The sequence below is a fragment of the Mercenaria mercenaria genome, chromosome 17 (assembly GCF_021730395.1).
Source record: "Mercenaria mercenaria strain notata chromosome 17, MADL_Memer_1, whole genome shotgun sequence".
In the NCBI taxonomy this organism is placed as follows: Eukaryota; Metazoa; Mollusca; class Bivalvia; order Venerida; family Veneridae; genus Mercenaria; species Mercenaria mercenaria.
This window is the reverse complement of record NC_069377.1, coordinates 18,547,971-18,566,366: the sequence shown is the minus strand read 5'-3', so window position 1 is coordinate 18,566,366 and position 18,396 is coordinate 18,547,971. Positions and strand designations below refer to the sequence as shown.

The 18,396-nt window shown below is 35.1% G+C and overlaps 1 protein-coding gene across 1 annotated transcript in view; it reads right to left on the bottom strand.

Annotated features, from left to right (window-relative positions):
- LOC128549913 (uncharacterized) overlaps positions 1-18,396 on the bottom strand; it is a 41,488-nt gene that overhangs the window by 4,339 nt on the left and 18,753 nt on the right. The window contains exon 2 of the mRNA XM_053527686.1: positions 12,267-12,423. Within this exon, the coding sequence (XP_053383661.1) occupies positions 12,267-12,341 (75 nt within the window). The 5' untranslated portion in view covers positions 12,342-12,423. The remainder of the gene's footprint in view (positions 1-12,266; positions 12,424-18,396) is intronic.

Here is an 18,396-nt window from a genome sequence, read left to right as displayed (position 1 = left end):
ATAAAGAGAACATCGTGATTTTGGATGTCTGTAAATTAAGGTGAGAGATAATGATTATTAATTCTTTAGAAAATTTATACAGCCGATACATGTAAAATTCTGATATCAGTTGGAAAACTAACTGCTGGTAGCTTTGTATGATCAATGAGACACCATTGCGCGGAAAAATTCAATTCACGGAAGGGTTCTGTGCCTGTTGATTGATACTCAGGAACATTTTCGTTATTTTCCGAAAAAACGAGTTGGATGGGCCCCCATTCCGTTTATGTCCTGACGTTCAGTAAGGACTATTAAATTAAGAAATGCAATAAAATTGGACAGTGTTCTTGCAGCGGGATCATTGTAGACTGTTCAAAAGGTGCAAAATTGATGATTTTGGAACGCTATTTTTCATGGATGATGTAAACCTTTCGCTTTGATAACTTTCTTTATTCTTGTATGAGAATCCTGATCTTGCCATTAATTAAAAGCACAAAACATGCACGCAATTTATAAAATAGCCACCCAAATTTTGCTCATCCCTATGAGTGCAATATTGCGACTCGCTACATGTAAGACCGTCCGTGCCCAAATTTTTCGCATCTAAGTGTACCTTGCTACCTTATTGAATTCTTACAGTATCCAGAATACGGTTATAATTTTATTATCAAAGCGCTGAAAGCACAGAAAGGTTGAATCCTTTCGATTTATAATCTGAAGAAAAACATGTTGTTCTGGTAAGAAGTGTGTATGTAGCCTTCACTTTCACAGAAGCTGGTATTAAAGGCATGAAGGTAGTTATTCGCCGGATATGCCACCGTGGTCTACTCAAATGTAGTCCATATTAATATATAGTGCAATTCTCCCGACTAATAAAGGCTATTTTCATGTCAAATATCAGCTTTATTGGTGCTTCATTGTAAAGAAGAATGTCTGCTCATGTTTTAAGCTACGTTATATGCTTCAAAAAGTTAGTCGAAGCTATTTGGTAAAAGGAAAGTAAAAGTATGTATTTCCTGATGTACCTATACAATATTAGCGTTTCCATCATGTGTATCAGTGACGTGACCATGGCTTCACTCCCATAAGTAGTCATGTGCATCTCCTCGGATTTTTCTGAGCAGACGATTTAATGAGAAAAATAGAGGGTAAGTCAAGGTATGCTGAACAATAAGAACAATAGAGGGTAAGTCAACGCTTAGGTATGACTTAATCAGTAGCAGACGATGTTTTCCAAACCATGTTTATTCAACAGTAACTACAAACTCATTGTGTACATAAATGCGCTCCCGGTGTTCCCAAACTGCGCTTATCATTTAAGAAAGATGAAACAAACAAGTGTCATTGTGGTCCTACTGCTCACCAGGGTATCAGACGCTATTCTCAAAGTAATCAGATCTCCACCAGGGTATCAGACGCTATTCTCAAAGTAATCAGATCTCCAACAGTTCAACTCCAATATTATTTATGTTTGCTATGTGTCAAGGTTTTTTTCTCTATAATTGTAAGTTGAAACATATTTCTAAATTACTAAATTTTGGTGTTTTATAGTAAATCAAAAGAATTATCACGCGTAAATGAGAAGGATATGAAAGTAATATCGTAAAATCAGACGACTACTGGCAATGCACATCGTACAGTACAAGAATGCACTTACTGTGCATATTATTCTCTAAGTAATCAGATTTCCAAGATTACATATTTGCTCAGCTCCCAAGACTATCAATGTTTGCCAGGTTTCAAGATTTTTTTTTACAATTGCTAAATTGTGAGGCTTAATAGGTAAATTAAACGAGAATTATCAATTGTTCTAGCAGGGTTGGCATATAAGTTAGGCTATAGCGTTTTGAAAAATAACGAACAAATCTACAGTTGGCAGCGGGCAACAACAAATAATATATATTCTTGACCTAATCAATACTTCTTTCTATGTTCACCAGTACATATAATATTTGAGTAAATGTTTGCTTGACAAATGTATTAAATAAATAAGGCTACTTATTAAGAATAGCCATTGTGTCGACTTCCACAAAACAAAAACAATTTTCAGATATACAGAATAATGTTTTGACAAATAAGGATCATGGGTCCCTTTTCTCTTATTCTTAACTTAAGCTAGAAGACATAATTTTAAAAGTATTTCTATGTAGCTAGGTTCAAAGTATCGAGTAGAATAGAAAAATCTAATTATGTTTCAAAATTCAACACGATATCACATAATACACAAACTTTCACAATTCTTGAAGCACGGGTTGAAGCTACACATTTCTGCGAAATCAACTTCTAGTTTAGCCGACCCTAGAAATACAATGTATTGATGTCACGATCGTGACACCAATACATTAAAAGTGTTGCAAACCCCACTTCCTTAATTCATGGGCTGTTGCCTTTAAACTCCGCTACCTTGTTAAAAAAAGTTTCTACAAACGACCGACCCTGCTAAAACAACAGTAAAAGTCAGTGGGGTCCACCAAACTAGAAACTAGACCTATCTACCCCAAAATCCTGCTGTTCCGACTTCCGCAAAATTTTCAGATAAAAAAAAGAACTATACACATGAAAATCGTGTTATGAATGTTTTGACAATTAAGGAATCTTTTCTTTTTTATCAGAAGATATCTATTAAACATATATATAAATGCAAGTCACTATAAGCAAAGCGCTGGCGGGGCACATGAATGGAATGTAGGGTTACATCGAGAGAAGACGCAAATACCCCCTTGCGTTGCTTTCATTCTATTTTGCTTAAATAAAATCAAACAGTTTCATTAATCGGGGACACATATGTACGCCAACATCGAGAAACTTCACATCATGCAAACGCCCTCATGTGATATTCTACATAACTAATCACTCGTTAGTTACTGCTTTGATTCTATTTTGCTTAACAATCTATTTTAAAGACTCTAGTTTTTACTCTGTTTTATTAACGTTTCGGCCTTACGGCCTTTATCAAAATGACAACTTTCAAGTAAATTTTTCAATTCAACAACAATTGTAATTGCATCCGGAACTGATGTAATGTTGTTAAATGTCATCGTCAAGTACCGCTAAAATCGAGACACATTCACGTTTTACAAGGAATGTCAATATCTTGTAAATAGTAAAATATGTCTCTTATATATTACATATTGAAACAAATATGTTATATAAAAAGACGTGCACATGCAGCACGATTGCTTGCTTAACGTATTACTTACATTGCTACAGCTATATTTACATAAAAATAGGAAATCTTAAACAAACATTTTGACTCAATTTTACATCAATCGTGAAAAAATATTAAAATATAAAATTAAATATAGGGAAAGGTAGGAAGAATCGCATGTAGATCTATATACAAGTACAAAAAATGATTCAAATCATATGCTGTTTTATGACGAGTGCATTAGGTAATATCAAGGCTAAATTAAAGAAATCTTTATAATACGTTTTGAACTTTTTTTTTAACGGCACATTTTCATGCGCTTCAGTCACATCCGGGGTTTTTCTGAAATGTTTTAAAGCAATTCACCTTCTCTTTTCAACTTAGCAATGATCGATGGGTCAACAGACCTAAAACATATTTTTAATGCGAAATGACGCATTCTTTAACCTTATTGTATTTACATATGTATGAAAATATCAACGGACTGTAGAACAATGTTGAGAGAACAGTTTACATCAATAAAAATATCTGTCGATTAGCCTGAAAAACGGTCAAAAACCTTACGGCGGATTAATCTGCCTTTCAGTGAAAACTGTCAGTATGATATTTTTGCAAGCTCTGAAATACGGTAGTTATAGGTCTCAACCGCTGCGCGGTTTCAACTTAATAATAATAAAAACTAGATAATTGTAAGATGACTTTCTCTTTATATAGAACGCGTTTAAAGTATGTAAGTACTTGCTATTTATATCAAAATCAGTATTTTTTCAGGAACGCAAATGATAGCGCTTTTTCTGTACAACATATAATGTCAAGTCAATATAATATTATGTGCACGAACTTTCTTTGTGAGTGAAGTAGTGAAAAAAAAAGCTTAGGCCCGATTCTATACATCGTGTTTCTTAGGCTATCAACACAGTCTCAAAATCATATAAAACACGGCATATTACTTATCTAAGTGTTTGACAGCTTAAAGGAGTCCTGTGTCATACATTTTAAACGAGTCCGGTGCCATATATTTTCGATAATTTGCATTTGCCAAAAGGTCTCCCGAGCTTGTGAAAATACAGGTACCTTATAAAACACGCCTTTTCCTCGTTTCATAGAGCACTTGTCTGACTTTTATCCAAATATTTGTCATGTTTTACATAATACGCCATGATCTGGGCAATTTATTTTCTATACAGGACGTTGGCTTGCCCTTAATTGCATTAACTGCATATCTTGCTACAAAAATAAACGTATCAAAAGTTCCGCGAGATATGGCAAGAGTCTTAATAAATCATACTTATGTCATTTTACCCTTTTTTATAAACACTTTTCACCGGAGTCCATCATATTAACTAGTTTGTTTTGAGCTGTGAGGCTCCCGTGCCCTGCGCATCGAGGTATTGGGCACGGTAAAATGCCCGACGAGGTATCCTTTACGGATTGACACCGTGGGGTTTATGAAATTTTACTTCTATGATGATAGTTTGACTAATGCATTATCTTAAAAGAAGCGGATGGGAAAATTTGAAAACCGATACCGCGATTTATCGATTAAAACGTTTTGTTACAAAATAAAAGACGATGTAATAATAAGAAACTCAAAGGCAGATAATTAAAGAGTATCTTTGACTCTTTTTCACCGGGCTTGAGGGGGGATGGGGTCCAACATGAGTACCGCTTTAAATCATACTGGTATGTTGTGCTTCCGGTAGTACATATGTGGTAAACATTTCACAGAAAATAGGTGAGATTTTTTTGTGATTGAATTTTGTGAAAATGACAATATTTTGCCAACATATCGCGATGCAGTGCAACCGAGTATACATTGCCAAGCACGTAAGCGAATTTACATGACCTGTATTTGTAGAAATGATGGAGAAAAACTTATCCTCCGTGAAGCGGTAAGACTGAAAATTAGCAAACAGATAGAAATATGTTGTAATTGCCCTGCGCCTGCTTAAATTTTGTCCTAGAAACCTTCCGTATGCTATAAGCCCCACCTAGAAGAAAAATTATATGGCGATCACTTTGCTAGAAAAATATTTATGGGCGAAAAACCGAATGAGATACATGTGTTGTGGGCTACATATGTTTTAAAACTCCGCAGATCTTGAGCTTAGATGGTACCTCGATAAAGAAACGAACTGAAATACGGGCCAAGTATATGTCACATCATTCAAAATATTTTATATTATATACATATGTTTTAAAGGGTTCACCTGTGACCTCTGGACAATTAGAAACGAACAGCTTTAAGCTTATTAGTCGCCGGTAGGACTATATTTGATACGCTTTAGGAATTTGCCACTGGGATAGAGAAGTTATTAAAAGGTGACAATGAAAAAATGATACTGTAAATAAAAGAAATATAAGGCAATTATTGAAATGCTTACATAAAGGAATTAGGAGTTGAAAACAGCATAAGATTTTTATTATTTCAAAAGATAGCATTTTGTCTACGTCACGTTGCGTATATTTAGAATATACTACTGCAGACGAAAAACAAATATACATGAGCGCAGTAATACAATCTACGTGAGTGGCAGGGGCCAGATACGCATTTGGCCCAGGTACGTATTTTAAATAAAATAGATAGATGTACATATATATTCAGCATGTTATTTATGATGTTTGCAGAACTATGGATTCCTGCTGCGTACGAGTAATTTTTGTGTAAAATAAATATGTACTTGAATCGATTTTCCTAGCTCCGTGTAGAGACGAAATGGAAACGGTCATCTATTCATCCAGATTCAGCTCAAATTTAAAAAGTAAACGGTTATGGGACACTTTTCGTTGTCGTTTTTGACACAAAATTACTGACCTTCAACCTGTAAGAAAAGTCTATAAATTTCGTGATTCTTTTTTACTTTTTTGTCAAACTATGGGCCTTTCATTAGAAGATATATAATATAATATAATATAATATAATTTGTTGATATTTTTCGGTTACAAGAAATCTTTTGCATTCATTATTTGAAAATGTGAAAATGTGAAAAAAATATTTGCCGTCGTAGATTTCAGTTCTTATACGTGATAATGCTGGCACATGGGTTTCAGACCTAGGCTTAGCGCGGGTTTTGTAAACAAAGAAAAAAGATTAAGATGTTACATTATACCAGTTCAATTCCTTATTTATTTCATATTCAGACCTCATTTTCAGCACTTTAGAGCATTTCAATGATATGAAAAAAAAAATATATGGTCTTTTAGTATGACATGTCTTCTTATCAAAAATAGAAAACTATTGACATGTTTCATTGTATATAAAAAAATTAATCTGTTCTGAGAAACATCACCTTCTAAAAATGCGCCCATGAAAACAGCCGTTTGGCAATTACGCGTAGGTAGACATTTTTCGCAAAGAATAAAACTTACTCTAGGAAATTCACAATGAAAATGGTCTTGATCTTTTCTCAATACAAAAAGCAATAAAACTAAGCCAAAATATAACTCCTCATGTCACTTATTATACCAGATTTCATCCATAGCATGGGACTACATTTTGGACTACTTCACATGTAACACTGAGTAGTCACTTCCGGTTTAGTGTAATCCGTCCTTAAGATGGTAAGAGGGTAACTGTTTTAGAGTATGTTTCACTAAAGATGCGACGTTTTTCAGCCTCTTAACGGTAAACAATGCACCGCAATAGCAGTTACAGCTTTTTTTCCAATCCAATCTTCAAAATATTAGCCGACAGCTCTCCGGCGACTTGATGCTCTGCATCAAAATTTTACTTGTATTTACATGTTGTAGAACATCAGCGCGTCTAAGGCGTTTTGTGTTGCTTATGCGTGTTGACCTGTGGAATGTCGGAAATATACACGTATAGTTTGGTGTATAGTATATAAGTTGCCGATACGGTCTGCGTATGTACGTAGATAGAATGATAGAGGAATGATTTATTGGACGGATTGTCGAAGACAATTCCGTCCAGTGGAACCACAATAATATATATACGATTTTCGGCTTAATCGATTTTTTGATAACCACCATAGCTTCCACACTCCGCCGAAAGAAAATAGTTCTCAAATGGCAGCACATAGTACAACTGAAATCACCACGCTTCTCTGCGCGCATTAATTGAATGTAGAGGATTAGTGTAGTATAAACTCGAGCAGACGATGTGACCGCTGACCAATAAACTAAGCACGCTTTATATACGAGACAGTGTTCTTATCGCTAGATGATGTATTTTTCATTGAAGATTTTACATCAATGGAATTCACAAATAGATTAGCTGTACTAAAAATTCAGAATTTAGGGGAAGTAAAAGCTCGGATATTTGTTATTTTTAATCACCACAAAGAAGTGAAGAAGAATAAGTAATAGAAAGAGCATTGAAACTCGAGTGTAAACGATTTGTACGAGGGGGCGTAGCCCCCGAGTATAAGTCGTTTACCCTCGAGTTTTAATGTTCTTTCTGTTTTGTATCATAGCCATCCATATATGGTAGTTCAGTAGGCGTTCCACATACAGCAGTTCAATGAGTACTTAAAGTCCTTGCTTTACAAATGTGTAAAGCTCAGGTAAAATAAACCAATGCGAGCGCAGAAAATCAATAAAATGCAGTTCGCTGTCTTCTGTTAGAGACACGCCCATACACGCTGGCATACTTTCCTATCCAACAGTGCGGTAACTAGCTTGCGGGTATTTAATACCTGCACACTTTCAGTTACCGCACCCTGCATTCAGTGTATACGATTTACGCAGACCGAATTTAAGAAAAAACACCGAGCTATGATACAATAGGACTTTGACAGATGCTTTTGATAATCAAAAGTAATAAAAGACTGTTCCAATGATCTATGATACTTGGAAATTTATTGAGAAAGGAATCTATTATATTGCCGAATACAATATTACTTAGCTCTCGGTAAATCTGTAAAGTTATTACTATTCTAGAGCAAAATCAAAATATTTCATGCCCAAATGATTTGCCTATTGCCTATTACAATCTATGTAATATCTTGAAACTCGAGGGTAAATGATTTGTACGAGGGGGCGTAGAGACACGCCCATGCACGCTGGCATACTTTCCAATCCAACAGTGCGGTAACTAGCGTGCGGGTATTTAATACCTGCACACTTTTAGTTACCGCACCCTGCGCTCAGTGTATACGATTTACCTGCACCAAATTTGTTAAGAAAAAACACCGAGCTATGATACAATTAAATTTGCAACACGGTAATCAGTTATATGTGTATTCCTTAAAAGTCTGATCGTCCCTGCTATAATTAGTGACCTTAAAAATGTGTTTAAGTTATTATAGTTTGATGTATATTTGCCCAATAGTTATTACAAAATGTATGATTGTTTTGTAATTGTGTGTATGTTTCTACATAAACATCTGTGCAGTCTGATAATGATAGTCTGCATTGTTCATATTTAGTCATTAATTTCACAATGAACATAGAAATTTGGCAAGGAAATGGTTACACTGTTGTAAAAAAACAACACTCCAAACAGAAAAGGGATATTGCTGCTCTCGGACCTGACAGATATAATACATTTCAAGACAATCCGTCCTCCAAGTATTTACAATGTAAGTTACCAGTAAATCTATATGAACAATAGATGATCTGCGCTTATCAGTTGTGTATATAGTTGTAGGTTTAACATGGTATGTTTTGTTAATTGACGATACACAAGTTTATATTGTGCTACATTTCTCTTAGGGAAAGCCTGGCTGCTTTTTTTGTCATCTGTTCGCTTGTAATTGCCTTACTGATTAGTGGAACAGACTATAAAATAGCTCGAAAGTGGAACTATACTGGTCGCATAGGCGGAAGTTCAATTCAGGAAGCGCTGGCGGAAACAAAGAATCGGAATAATTTGTTCATTTTGATTTGTATTTTGTATCGTTTTAATTGTTCAATATTTTTTTCTCCTTTACCGTCCCACCATCCACCAGACTACTGACCATAACTGAGTTACTTTAAAATTATGTTTTTCTTCATATTGACAAAACTTTTCCCTATTATTAGATCTAAGATAGAAATATGTTTGTTAATATTGTTACGCGGATTATATTGAATTGTTTTGCTTTACACAAGAGGTGTATTCTTTAGATTGTGCAACATTTCACTGGTATACAGCAATTTAACATTAATATAGACATATCAATTTAAAATTGTTATCAGAGTAAATTTATTACATTGCAAATCAAGAAAGTTAAGGGATGGGACACCCTGCTGTTTGCATAATTTTGAATCCACTACCCTTGCTTTGTTCCAAAAAAATACAAACATAAAAATAAATGAAAAGATGAGGGTAAAGTTAGCTTTGGGAAAGCCGTCTCGCGGTTTCTTAGCTTTCTTGAACATTTTAGATCCTAATGTATTTACAGGAATGTTAATCTTTTGGTTCAAGGTGCTTTTTACATTTTTTGTCAGCATTATGATATTGTCATTTGCTGTTCCAACCTTGAGAGACGAAGTGCCCTTCCCAAACTCTAGATTCCTATCTCAAAGGTTACAGTCACAGTAGGAGGTCAAAGGTCATGTCAGATCTTGTCCAGGTTGTAACTTTGTAATGCAAACTTTTAGAAGTCAAAGGTCAGAACTTGATGCTGTTTGTCTTTTTGACACCTGGCGGGCTCGGCATGTTTGCCTAAGGTCATCTGGTTTGAGTTTTAGAACAATTTCGAAGATATTGCCTTTGGTTTCTCATATGGCATGCATGTATGGGTAACCGGCTGATATTTTAACTCGTCATGATTAAATGAAGTATAAATCTGAAACATTGAAGATGTAGAATCTTGACATCACCCTGCGCCAATCAAAATTTTACATGGTCCAATTTTATAATTATTAATTCTACTAAGCATTATACTTCATAGACACCTTCCTTATTTCTACGTCTAAGACATTCTAAGGAACAAAGAAATTGCAGCTTCTTTGATGCCATGCATCAAAAATTTGTCTTGTTATATGATCTTCAACCATGTGTTCTTTTCCTGTTTGTTTTACACGTTAATGTGTGCTACTCTATATATATCTTCGGCGTTATTTTTCATCATTAACTGTGGAAATTGTCTGTCCATGACTGAGTTATAGAGCCAAATATCTGTGTCTCGGGCAAGCGGTCTCAAAAGTAAAAGGTAATAAATACTCTAGGGTCAGGGTATTTCAGGAGGTAATTTTGGTCTGCCTGATACAGAACTATTGGCCCGGCTTCTCCACTACATAATTATTAACATAATATTGTGGACCTGGCACTTACTTGTGTTAAACTGCATAGTAACATATTTCCCGCAACTCCACATTCTAGGCCTATATGGTTTGTGGCAATATAGGAGGGAGGATAAAGTGCAAGGTACTCGGTCATATAATCAGAAAATAGCTGCGCCTGGGAGGTGACTTAATCACACAAAGAAGGGAAATTAAAGGCACCAGGACAGATTTCATGACCATGCTCAATTATATTTAAGGTGTTCACAAAATTATTTAACAGTCAACAGACAGCGTTTTTCATTGGATCTTCATGAAACTTGGTCAGAATGTTTGTCTAGATAAAATCTAGGTAGAATTCGAATGTAGGTGACCTGGTGTCAAAAACAAGGCCAATAGGTTAAATCATAGAAAAATATTGTGCAAGCCAGACAGATTGCAATTTTTACAGGATCTTCATGAAAGTTGGTTGTTTTGATGGTATCTAAGTCGGGTTTGAATATATGGTCACGTGGGGTCAAAACTAAGTTACGAGGTCAAGCTGTATAAAAACTATAAAAATCTAGGTCACCCGGTCGAATCATATGTCCTGGACAAAGCGGGTAGCTATACATGTATGCTCGCCCTTTTGGGGAGCATAAAAATAACTAAGCTTGCTGTGTACAGCTCGCAGAAGTTTGTTGTCTACTTTGACATTTAAAGGGACTCGCCAAAACATCGCAAACCCGTCACAGAAATGGAAAATTTGAACAAATATGCAAATATTGACAATCTAGAAATATGCAATTCAACATTTTATCCCAAACACACAAAACAAGGGCACCGGGGATCATAAACATTTATCTCTGTCGCAGGCCTATGAACTACTTACAGAGTAACTGTATGTTAGTCCGTTCATTTAAAAATGCTAGTAAATGATTTCTTTTATTAATGTTACGCCTTGAACAAACTGATTTTGATAAAAAGACCAGTATCTCATCAAAACATATTCTTAAACATTGAAAATGTCGTTTCAAAGTTGTTGAACAACATTGACATTAGTCTGAGGAAAATGTGAATGTTAAGAAACGAATTGAAGAACACAAGGCATTCAAGCCTTCATTTTAGCTCAATATCTGCGGAGTTTTAAAACATGCACCACATATGTATCCCATTCGGTTTTCGTTCATAAGATTATTTGCTAATTTTCTGTCATACCGCTTCACAGAGGCTAAATTTTTTCTCCGTCATTTCTACAAATACAGGTAAGGTAAATGCACTTACGTACTTACTAATGTATATTCATGTGCACTGCATCGTGATATTTTGGCAGAACAATGTCATTTTCACAAAATTCAATCACAAATAAAAATCTCACCTGTTTTTCTGTGAAATGTACTCCCGGAAGCACAACATATGATTTTTAGCGGTGCCCATATGTTGGATCCCCCTCCCCCGTGTTTTTGGAAAAATGGCTAAAGATGGTATTTTCCAGACTCATTTTAAATTGAAAATGAATTATTCTCAATATTATTCCCCTTTTGACACGTTGACCGTCAGAATATGATTGGTTCATGCCCATATTCTCTTGCTTAAAAGATTTCACTTTCACTATCGCGTGCGTACAAAAGTAAAATCGTGAAACTGTATTTTCAAAGTAAAAAAAAAAACAACAGACTGACCAGGGGGAAAGAGCACGGACATGCACAAGAAACCGCGACAGCAATGAGAATGTGAACATTATGTTGTCGTTCTTCCTTACATATAGTCGCTATAGCGTCATCAATGCAAAAATTAAGAGAAGAATGACAATCTTACCGATTGTCATATTTTTGAGCGGCAGCTCCTTTTAAGCAAGAGGATATGGGCATGAACCAACTAAGTGTAAGGGCACATTGCATTTGAACATAAACTATTCTAAAAAAATTGATAAAGTCAAATTCGTATTACGAAAAAAGTTTTATGTATGCATTTTAAAATGCCGACTTCTTACCTGATCTGCTAATGGTTTTAGAATAGGCTGTAAAGCATCTGATTTGTGCAGTTCTGATTTGCGTACGGGGTTCATGTTACACAGTGTTATAGCTGGGAAAGCTATTGGACTAAAGTCTAGTGACACTGAAGTCTGAGATGGGTACGAATAGTAGGTCCTGAAATCATATATCAATAACAAAAACTTACTGGCAAATTTTAATTGTTCTTTTCAGTAAAACATACAAAAGGTTAGTTTTGTGAAAAAGATTTTCAGCAGTCCGTTTATTGTTATTGTGTAACATAACCAGAAGATGCAAAGTACATTTCTGGAAAAGAATACCTAGCTTATCAGAGACGACCTATCAAACAGTTTATCAAATTTCATTTTAAATTTAAATGACTAATAACTTTAACCCGTATCCAAACACATAATATATACATGTGTTATAGAAAAATCCAACAATTTTCATTTAAAAAGTGTCTTCGAGTTTAATAATAGTACATTCTTCTCAGCTTGCCAAAAAGTCGCAAAGAAAGCAAGATCCATAGTGGTCCAAAGTCGCTGACCTGACCTTGATTATTTAACCTTAAGTATATGTACGATACACTGAATTATAATTTGTAGCAACTCAGTATATTGTAAGAAATATTTAACAGGTGAAATGCCTCCATTTGACCTTACAAAGATGCTATGGGCCATATTTAATGAAACTCTGCCAAGCAGTTCAAGGCAAAAAGTCATTCAAAGCTATTTTATCTTTAGCTCTAGTGACCCCTTTAAGGAGCCAAGTGCCCACTTTTACAGAACTTTGATAGAAGACATAAAGCTACAGACATGGTTTGATCAAGCACTTCATGAGAAAAGTTTTTTTTAAACGTATTAATATTTTTAGCTCTAAAGGCCCCCGCATTTGAGCAAAATAAAAAGGAACCTTATAATGATACTGTATACAGTTTGGTGAAGACCAATCAAACGGTTTATCTGAAGTATTTCTATTTTTGGCCCTAACGGAAGGTGCCAAGCGTCCCAATTTGAACGCCTGACATTCCAATTTACAATTCAGGTTGAGCTAGAAACATAGTACTAGAAATTCGTTGTTTTCAAAACTCCATTCGTATAATACAGCAAGCAGGAACTCTCTGCAAACACGTTAGAGAATAGAACTTTAATGTACTACAAATTAAGTTGACTTCAAGCTTCATGAGGGACGACCATTTGAAAATCAGGTTGCTGCACTTCGATATTTTTAAAAAACGCCAGCACTAAAGTAAATGTGCAATTATAAAAGTAATCGGTTGGGCTGCACAACTGCGCAAAAGTGGGGAAAACGCCACAGCAGGAGCGCTACGACCATTCTGAATCTACTGTTTTAAGTTTTGATAGGTAATTAAAGTAGCACTGCTGGGCGCAAAGAGAAAATACTTAAGGTAATATGCGCCACCTAACGAAAGTCAACGGACCGTTATGAAATTTTGCCGAATCAAAATTGACGATATTTCCGATTGACTGGTATTTTTTTCATTTTTCTGTTATTCTCCATTTTGCTGCTGTAAATCTTCAAACATAACCACTAACGTAATTTTTTCAGCAGAGCGCAAAATGACGTACTTGACTAGTTTTTCGATTATCGTTTTTATATACCATTTAAATACGGCAAAAATTCTTTATTTTCAAGTTTATATTAAAATTATCTCTCCAATGATATATAATATGTCATGTTTATTTCAACGTCACATCAGAGGCAAGCGATTTATGAACGCAAAATTTCGCGTAAAAACGCCTATATCTTAAAAACTGTGAGATAGTTTTTTGAATAAATTTCAACAGAAGTACAAAATTTCAATCACTATCGATTCCTTAAAAGAAAAATGGGGGTCACCGATTTAGATTTCGCTCTATTTACCGTGTTGCACTTCCCCTACCCCCAGTAAAAATAACGACGTTTTCATACTTATTTCGTAAATTTCCATTAATTCAAATTCAGTGTCTTCTTCTGTTGGTGGATATAATGAAATAATATCAGTTTCTGCTGTTGGATATAATGAAATGATATCACAATAATGATAAAATGAAGACGTTTTTTTGTTTATTAAATTTTTCAAACAGATGAATGTTTTCTAGAAAATGTTCTATACATGACAAACACAGACAATTTTGCCTAAGTGCCTGTGCACTCTATATAGTATTTCGAAGAGTGCGCAGTTAATGATTCCATCTTTACATAGAAACAGTTTACAGAAATTTAGATTACGCATACAGTAATGAGGAGAGAAAGGAATTTGTCCCATAAGTTTATTTAGGGTGTTAAGAATCACATGTACCTCCAAGACGTCCACACTGCAAAGTTTCGCTCGTGGTACTTTTGATTAACGTTTAGTACTTTAACAAAATACTTGTTTTGTTTATATATCCCGGTAAACAAATGTTACAAACAACACCGAGGATAATTGGGCCTGATATCAGAAGACGCAGGTTCATACATGTGCTATATATCCCGACAAAATTATAAACGTCTGCTGGAAATTAAGCAGTAAATTGAATAAAATGCTCACAAAACGTGAGCACGGCTTTATATATTACCCTATTTTATAATTTATCCCCCCGCCAAAGGCGAAGGGGATATTAGAAATGCTCTCCGTCCGTGCGTGCGTGCGTGCGTGCGTGCGTCCGCAACGATCTTTGTCCGGAGCATAACTCCAAAAGTACTGGAGGGATTTTCTTCAAACTTCATACACTGAAAGAACACATTGGGAGGAAGTGCAGTGTGCAAGAACAATAACTCTATCTTGCCTACTTTTTGAGTTATTTCCCTTTATCATATTTTCTTAAAAAATTTTGTCCGGAGCATATCTCCAAAAGTACTGGAGGGATTTTCTTCAAACTTCATACACTGATAGAACACTTTGGGAGGAAGTGCAGTGTGCAGGAACAATAACTCTACCTTGCCTATTTTTTGAGTTATTCCCCTTTATCATATTTTCTTAAAACATTTTGTCCGGAGCATAACTCCAAAAGTACTGGAGGGATTTTCTTCAAACTTCATACACTGATAGAACACATTGGGAGGAAGTGCAGTGTGCAAGAACAATATCTCTACCTTGCCTATTTTTTGAGTTATTCCCCTTTATCATATTTTCTTTAAAAAATTTGTCCGGAGCATATCTTTTTCGTGCATGGAGGGATTTTGATATAACTTGGCACAAATATTCACCACCACGAGGTGGAGTGTCATGCGCAAGATCCAGGTCACTAGGTCTAAGGTCAAGGTCACACTTAGAGGCCAAAGGTCAGATACAAGAATGACTTTGTCCGAAGCATTTCTCCTTCATGCATGGAGGGATTTTGATGTAACTTGGCACAATTATACACCAACATGAGACGAAGTGTTATGCATAGTTCCCTTCTTTAGAATTACTTCCCTTTGTTGTTACTTTAAATAGCTTTCTACCTGATAAAGATTTTTGTGTGGACTTGCAATTTTTTTTTTTTTTTAAAGATTAACTTCCCTTAGTTGTTACTATAAATAACTTATATTGTAACATTTTTATAATTGACCGTAGGGAAAAAAACAAGACCACTTTTCTGTGGTACAACATAGATGTTACTCTCCAATTTTAGGTGTATTTTATTATATATAAGGTATCTCTACCTGGTAAGGAGTTTTTTTGTGGACTTAAAAAAACAAAAGACTTACAATGATTACTAAACAACCACAAAATTAACATTCCATTTGCAAATACAGCTGCTAGAGTAAAGAAATTTGCTGCGACGGGCATATATTGTAACATTCTGGCACTCGTGTTCCCTGTTAGCTTTCCATTCCTTCTTTTTACAGTAGCCATATAGGAAAACATCATAGCTATACTGTTCATGAAAATTAATAAAATTTAGCAGTAAACCACCTCAATACTGACTTATTCTTTCTTCCACATCTTTAAAACCCTGATGCGGACCACAACTAAACGGTTCTTCAAAGCTTTCCCCAAAATTAATACTTTCAGACACTAACTTCCCAGGAACTTTAGCCTTCAATTATAATATGCCCGGCGGGGGGATTAGCTATGTGTAACATGGCTCTTGTTTAATTTTATACTACAGTCATGTTTTACAAAGTCTCCATTTTATTTTCTGGCCACATTTGGTTAATTAAACTATCTACCGTGCGCATGCTTTCAATGCCTTTAAAATGAGACATTTAAAATTGTGGCATTTATATGGTTTGAACCTACGTCTCCTGATATCAGACGCAAACTTTCATCGGTGTAGTCAATCTAGATGACGATCTTAACATTTGAGCCAAGCCATGAGAAAACCAACCAAGTGCGTTTGTGACCAGCATGGACCCAGACCAGCCTGCGCATCCACGCATTCTGGTCATGGTTCATGCTGTTCGCTAACAGTTTCTCTAATTGCAATAGGCTTTGAAAGCGAACAGCATGGATCCTGACCAGACAGACTGCGCGGATGCGCATGCTGGTCGCAAAGCCACTATGTTGGTTTTCTCATGGCGCGGCTCATTTATGTTTTGACGTTTAAGTGACAGATATTGAACAGTCACTGTAGTAGCAACTAAAATATATAAAAGATTGTGTAAGAACAAAGAATCAGTCTTTATATTTCCAAACTGCACTTTTAGCCCCGTTATCTATTGTTTTAATAGAACCTATGTAAAAACTGCACTCCATGTATCGAAATAACTGCATTTTTATTAAGACCGCACCGTCTTCTGCGTTTTCTTATAAACCATTTTATCTTGTTTACCTCACACGAACCGGCAAACTGAACTTCCGGCGGGATAGTTCGAACTTGTACCTGTTTCCTCTCCAGATAACGGTTTGTGCACACAAGTCACGTGCAGAATTATTTTCTAGAACGGTTCCTTTTGTCCCTATCATGCGTTCGACAGAATAACAAAGTAAGATAAAAATACACTGACATGGAAATATCCAGTACTGGCATGAAGCATACCTGCGTGAACATAAATTTAAAAGTTAACGAAGTCTAAGATGAACACCAAAATATCCGGTAATAGAATCTCTTTAAGATTGACTACAAACATTTTGCTTAGAACTTTAACATTTGATGTGCTTCACTTTTCTGCTAAGGTTTTAGCGTTTAATTTTATTAAATTTAAACAAAGTTTTGCTTAAGAATTGAAGCTGCAACTACAAATAAAAATCAGCGTATTCTAGGTGAATACAACTTTCGGCTAAAATGCACTTTACCGATACCTATATCCTGTTTCAATAAAAAGGACTCTTTGTGTTTCTGTGTCATGTATAGGAGAGCAATTTCCTGAAATTATTCATTTATTTCAATAATTTCATTTAATCATATCTTCTTTTTATCATTACTGGAATTTAATAGCATTATATCCACTAACAGAAAAAGAAACGGAATTAAAATTTATGAAAATTTACGAAATATGAATAAAAACGTTGTTATTTTTTACTGGGGGTAGGGGTAGCGCCACGGTAAATAGAGCGAAATCTAAAACGGTGACCCCCATTTTTCTTTTACGGAATCGATAGTGATTGAAATTTTGCACGCCTGCTCAAATTTATTCAAAAAAAATCTGACAGTTTCTGAAATATAGGCGTCTTCACGCAAAATTTTGGGTAAAGCTCGACGTCAGTTTTGCGTGTTTTGCGTTCATAAATCGTTTGCCTCTGATGTGACGTTGAAATAAACATGACATATTATATATCATTGGAGAGATAATTTTAATATAAAATTGAAAATAAAGAATTTTTGCCGTATTTAAATTGTATATAAAAACGATAATCGAAAAACTAGTCAAGTACGTCATTTTGCGCTCTGCTGAAAAAATGACGTTAGTGGTTATGTTTGAAGATTTACAGCAGCAAAATGGAGAATAACAGAAAAATGAAAAAAATACCAGTCAATCGGAAATATCGTCAATTTTGATTCGGCAAAATTTCATAACGGTCCGTTGACTTTCGTTAGGTGGCGCATATTACCTTAACTATTTCCTAGTTAAAGTAGCATTTTCACGTCTTATGTAAGTCAGTCTATGCTTTTATGTCATTGTGAACCTAAACTTGGCATTTTGGTAGCATTTTCAAGAAGAGTGTTTGCATTTATAGAAATGTAAAAAAAACATGTGTGTTATGTAGTTGTCAGTTTG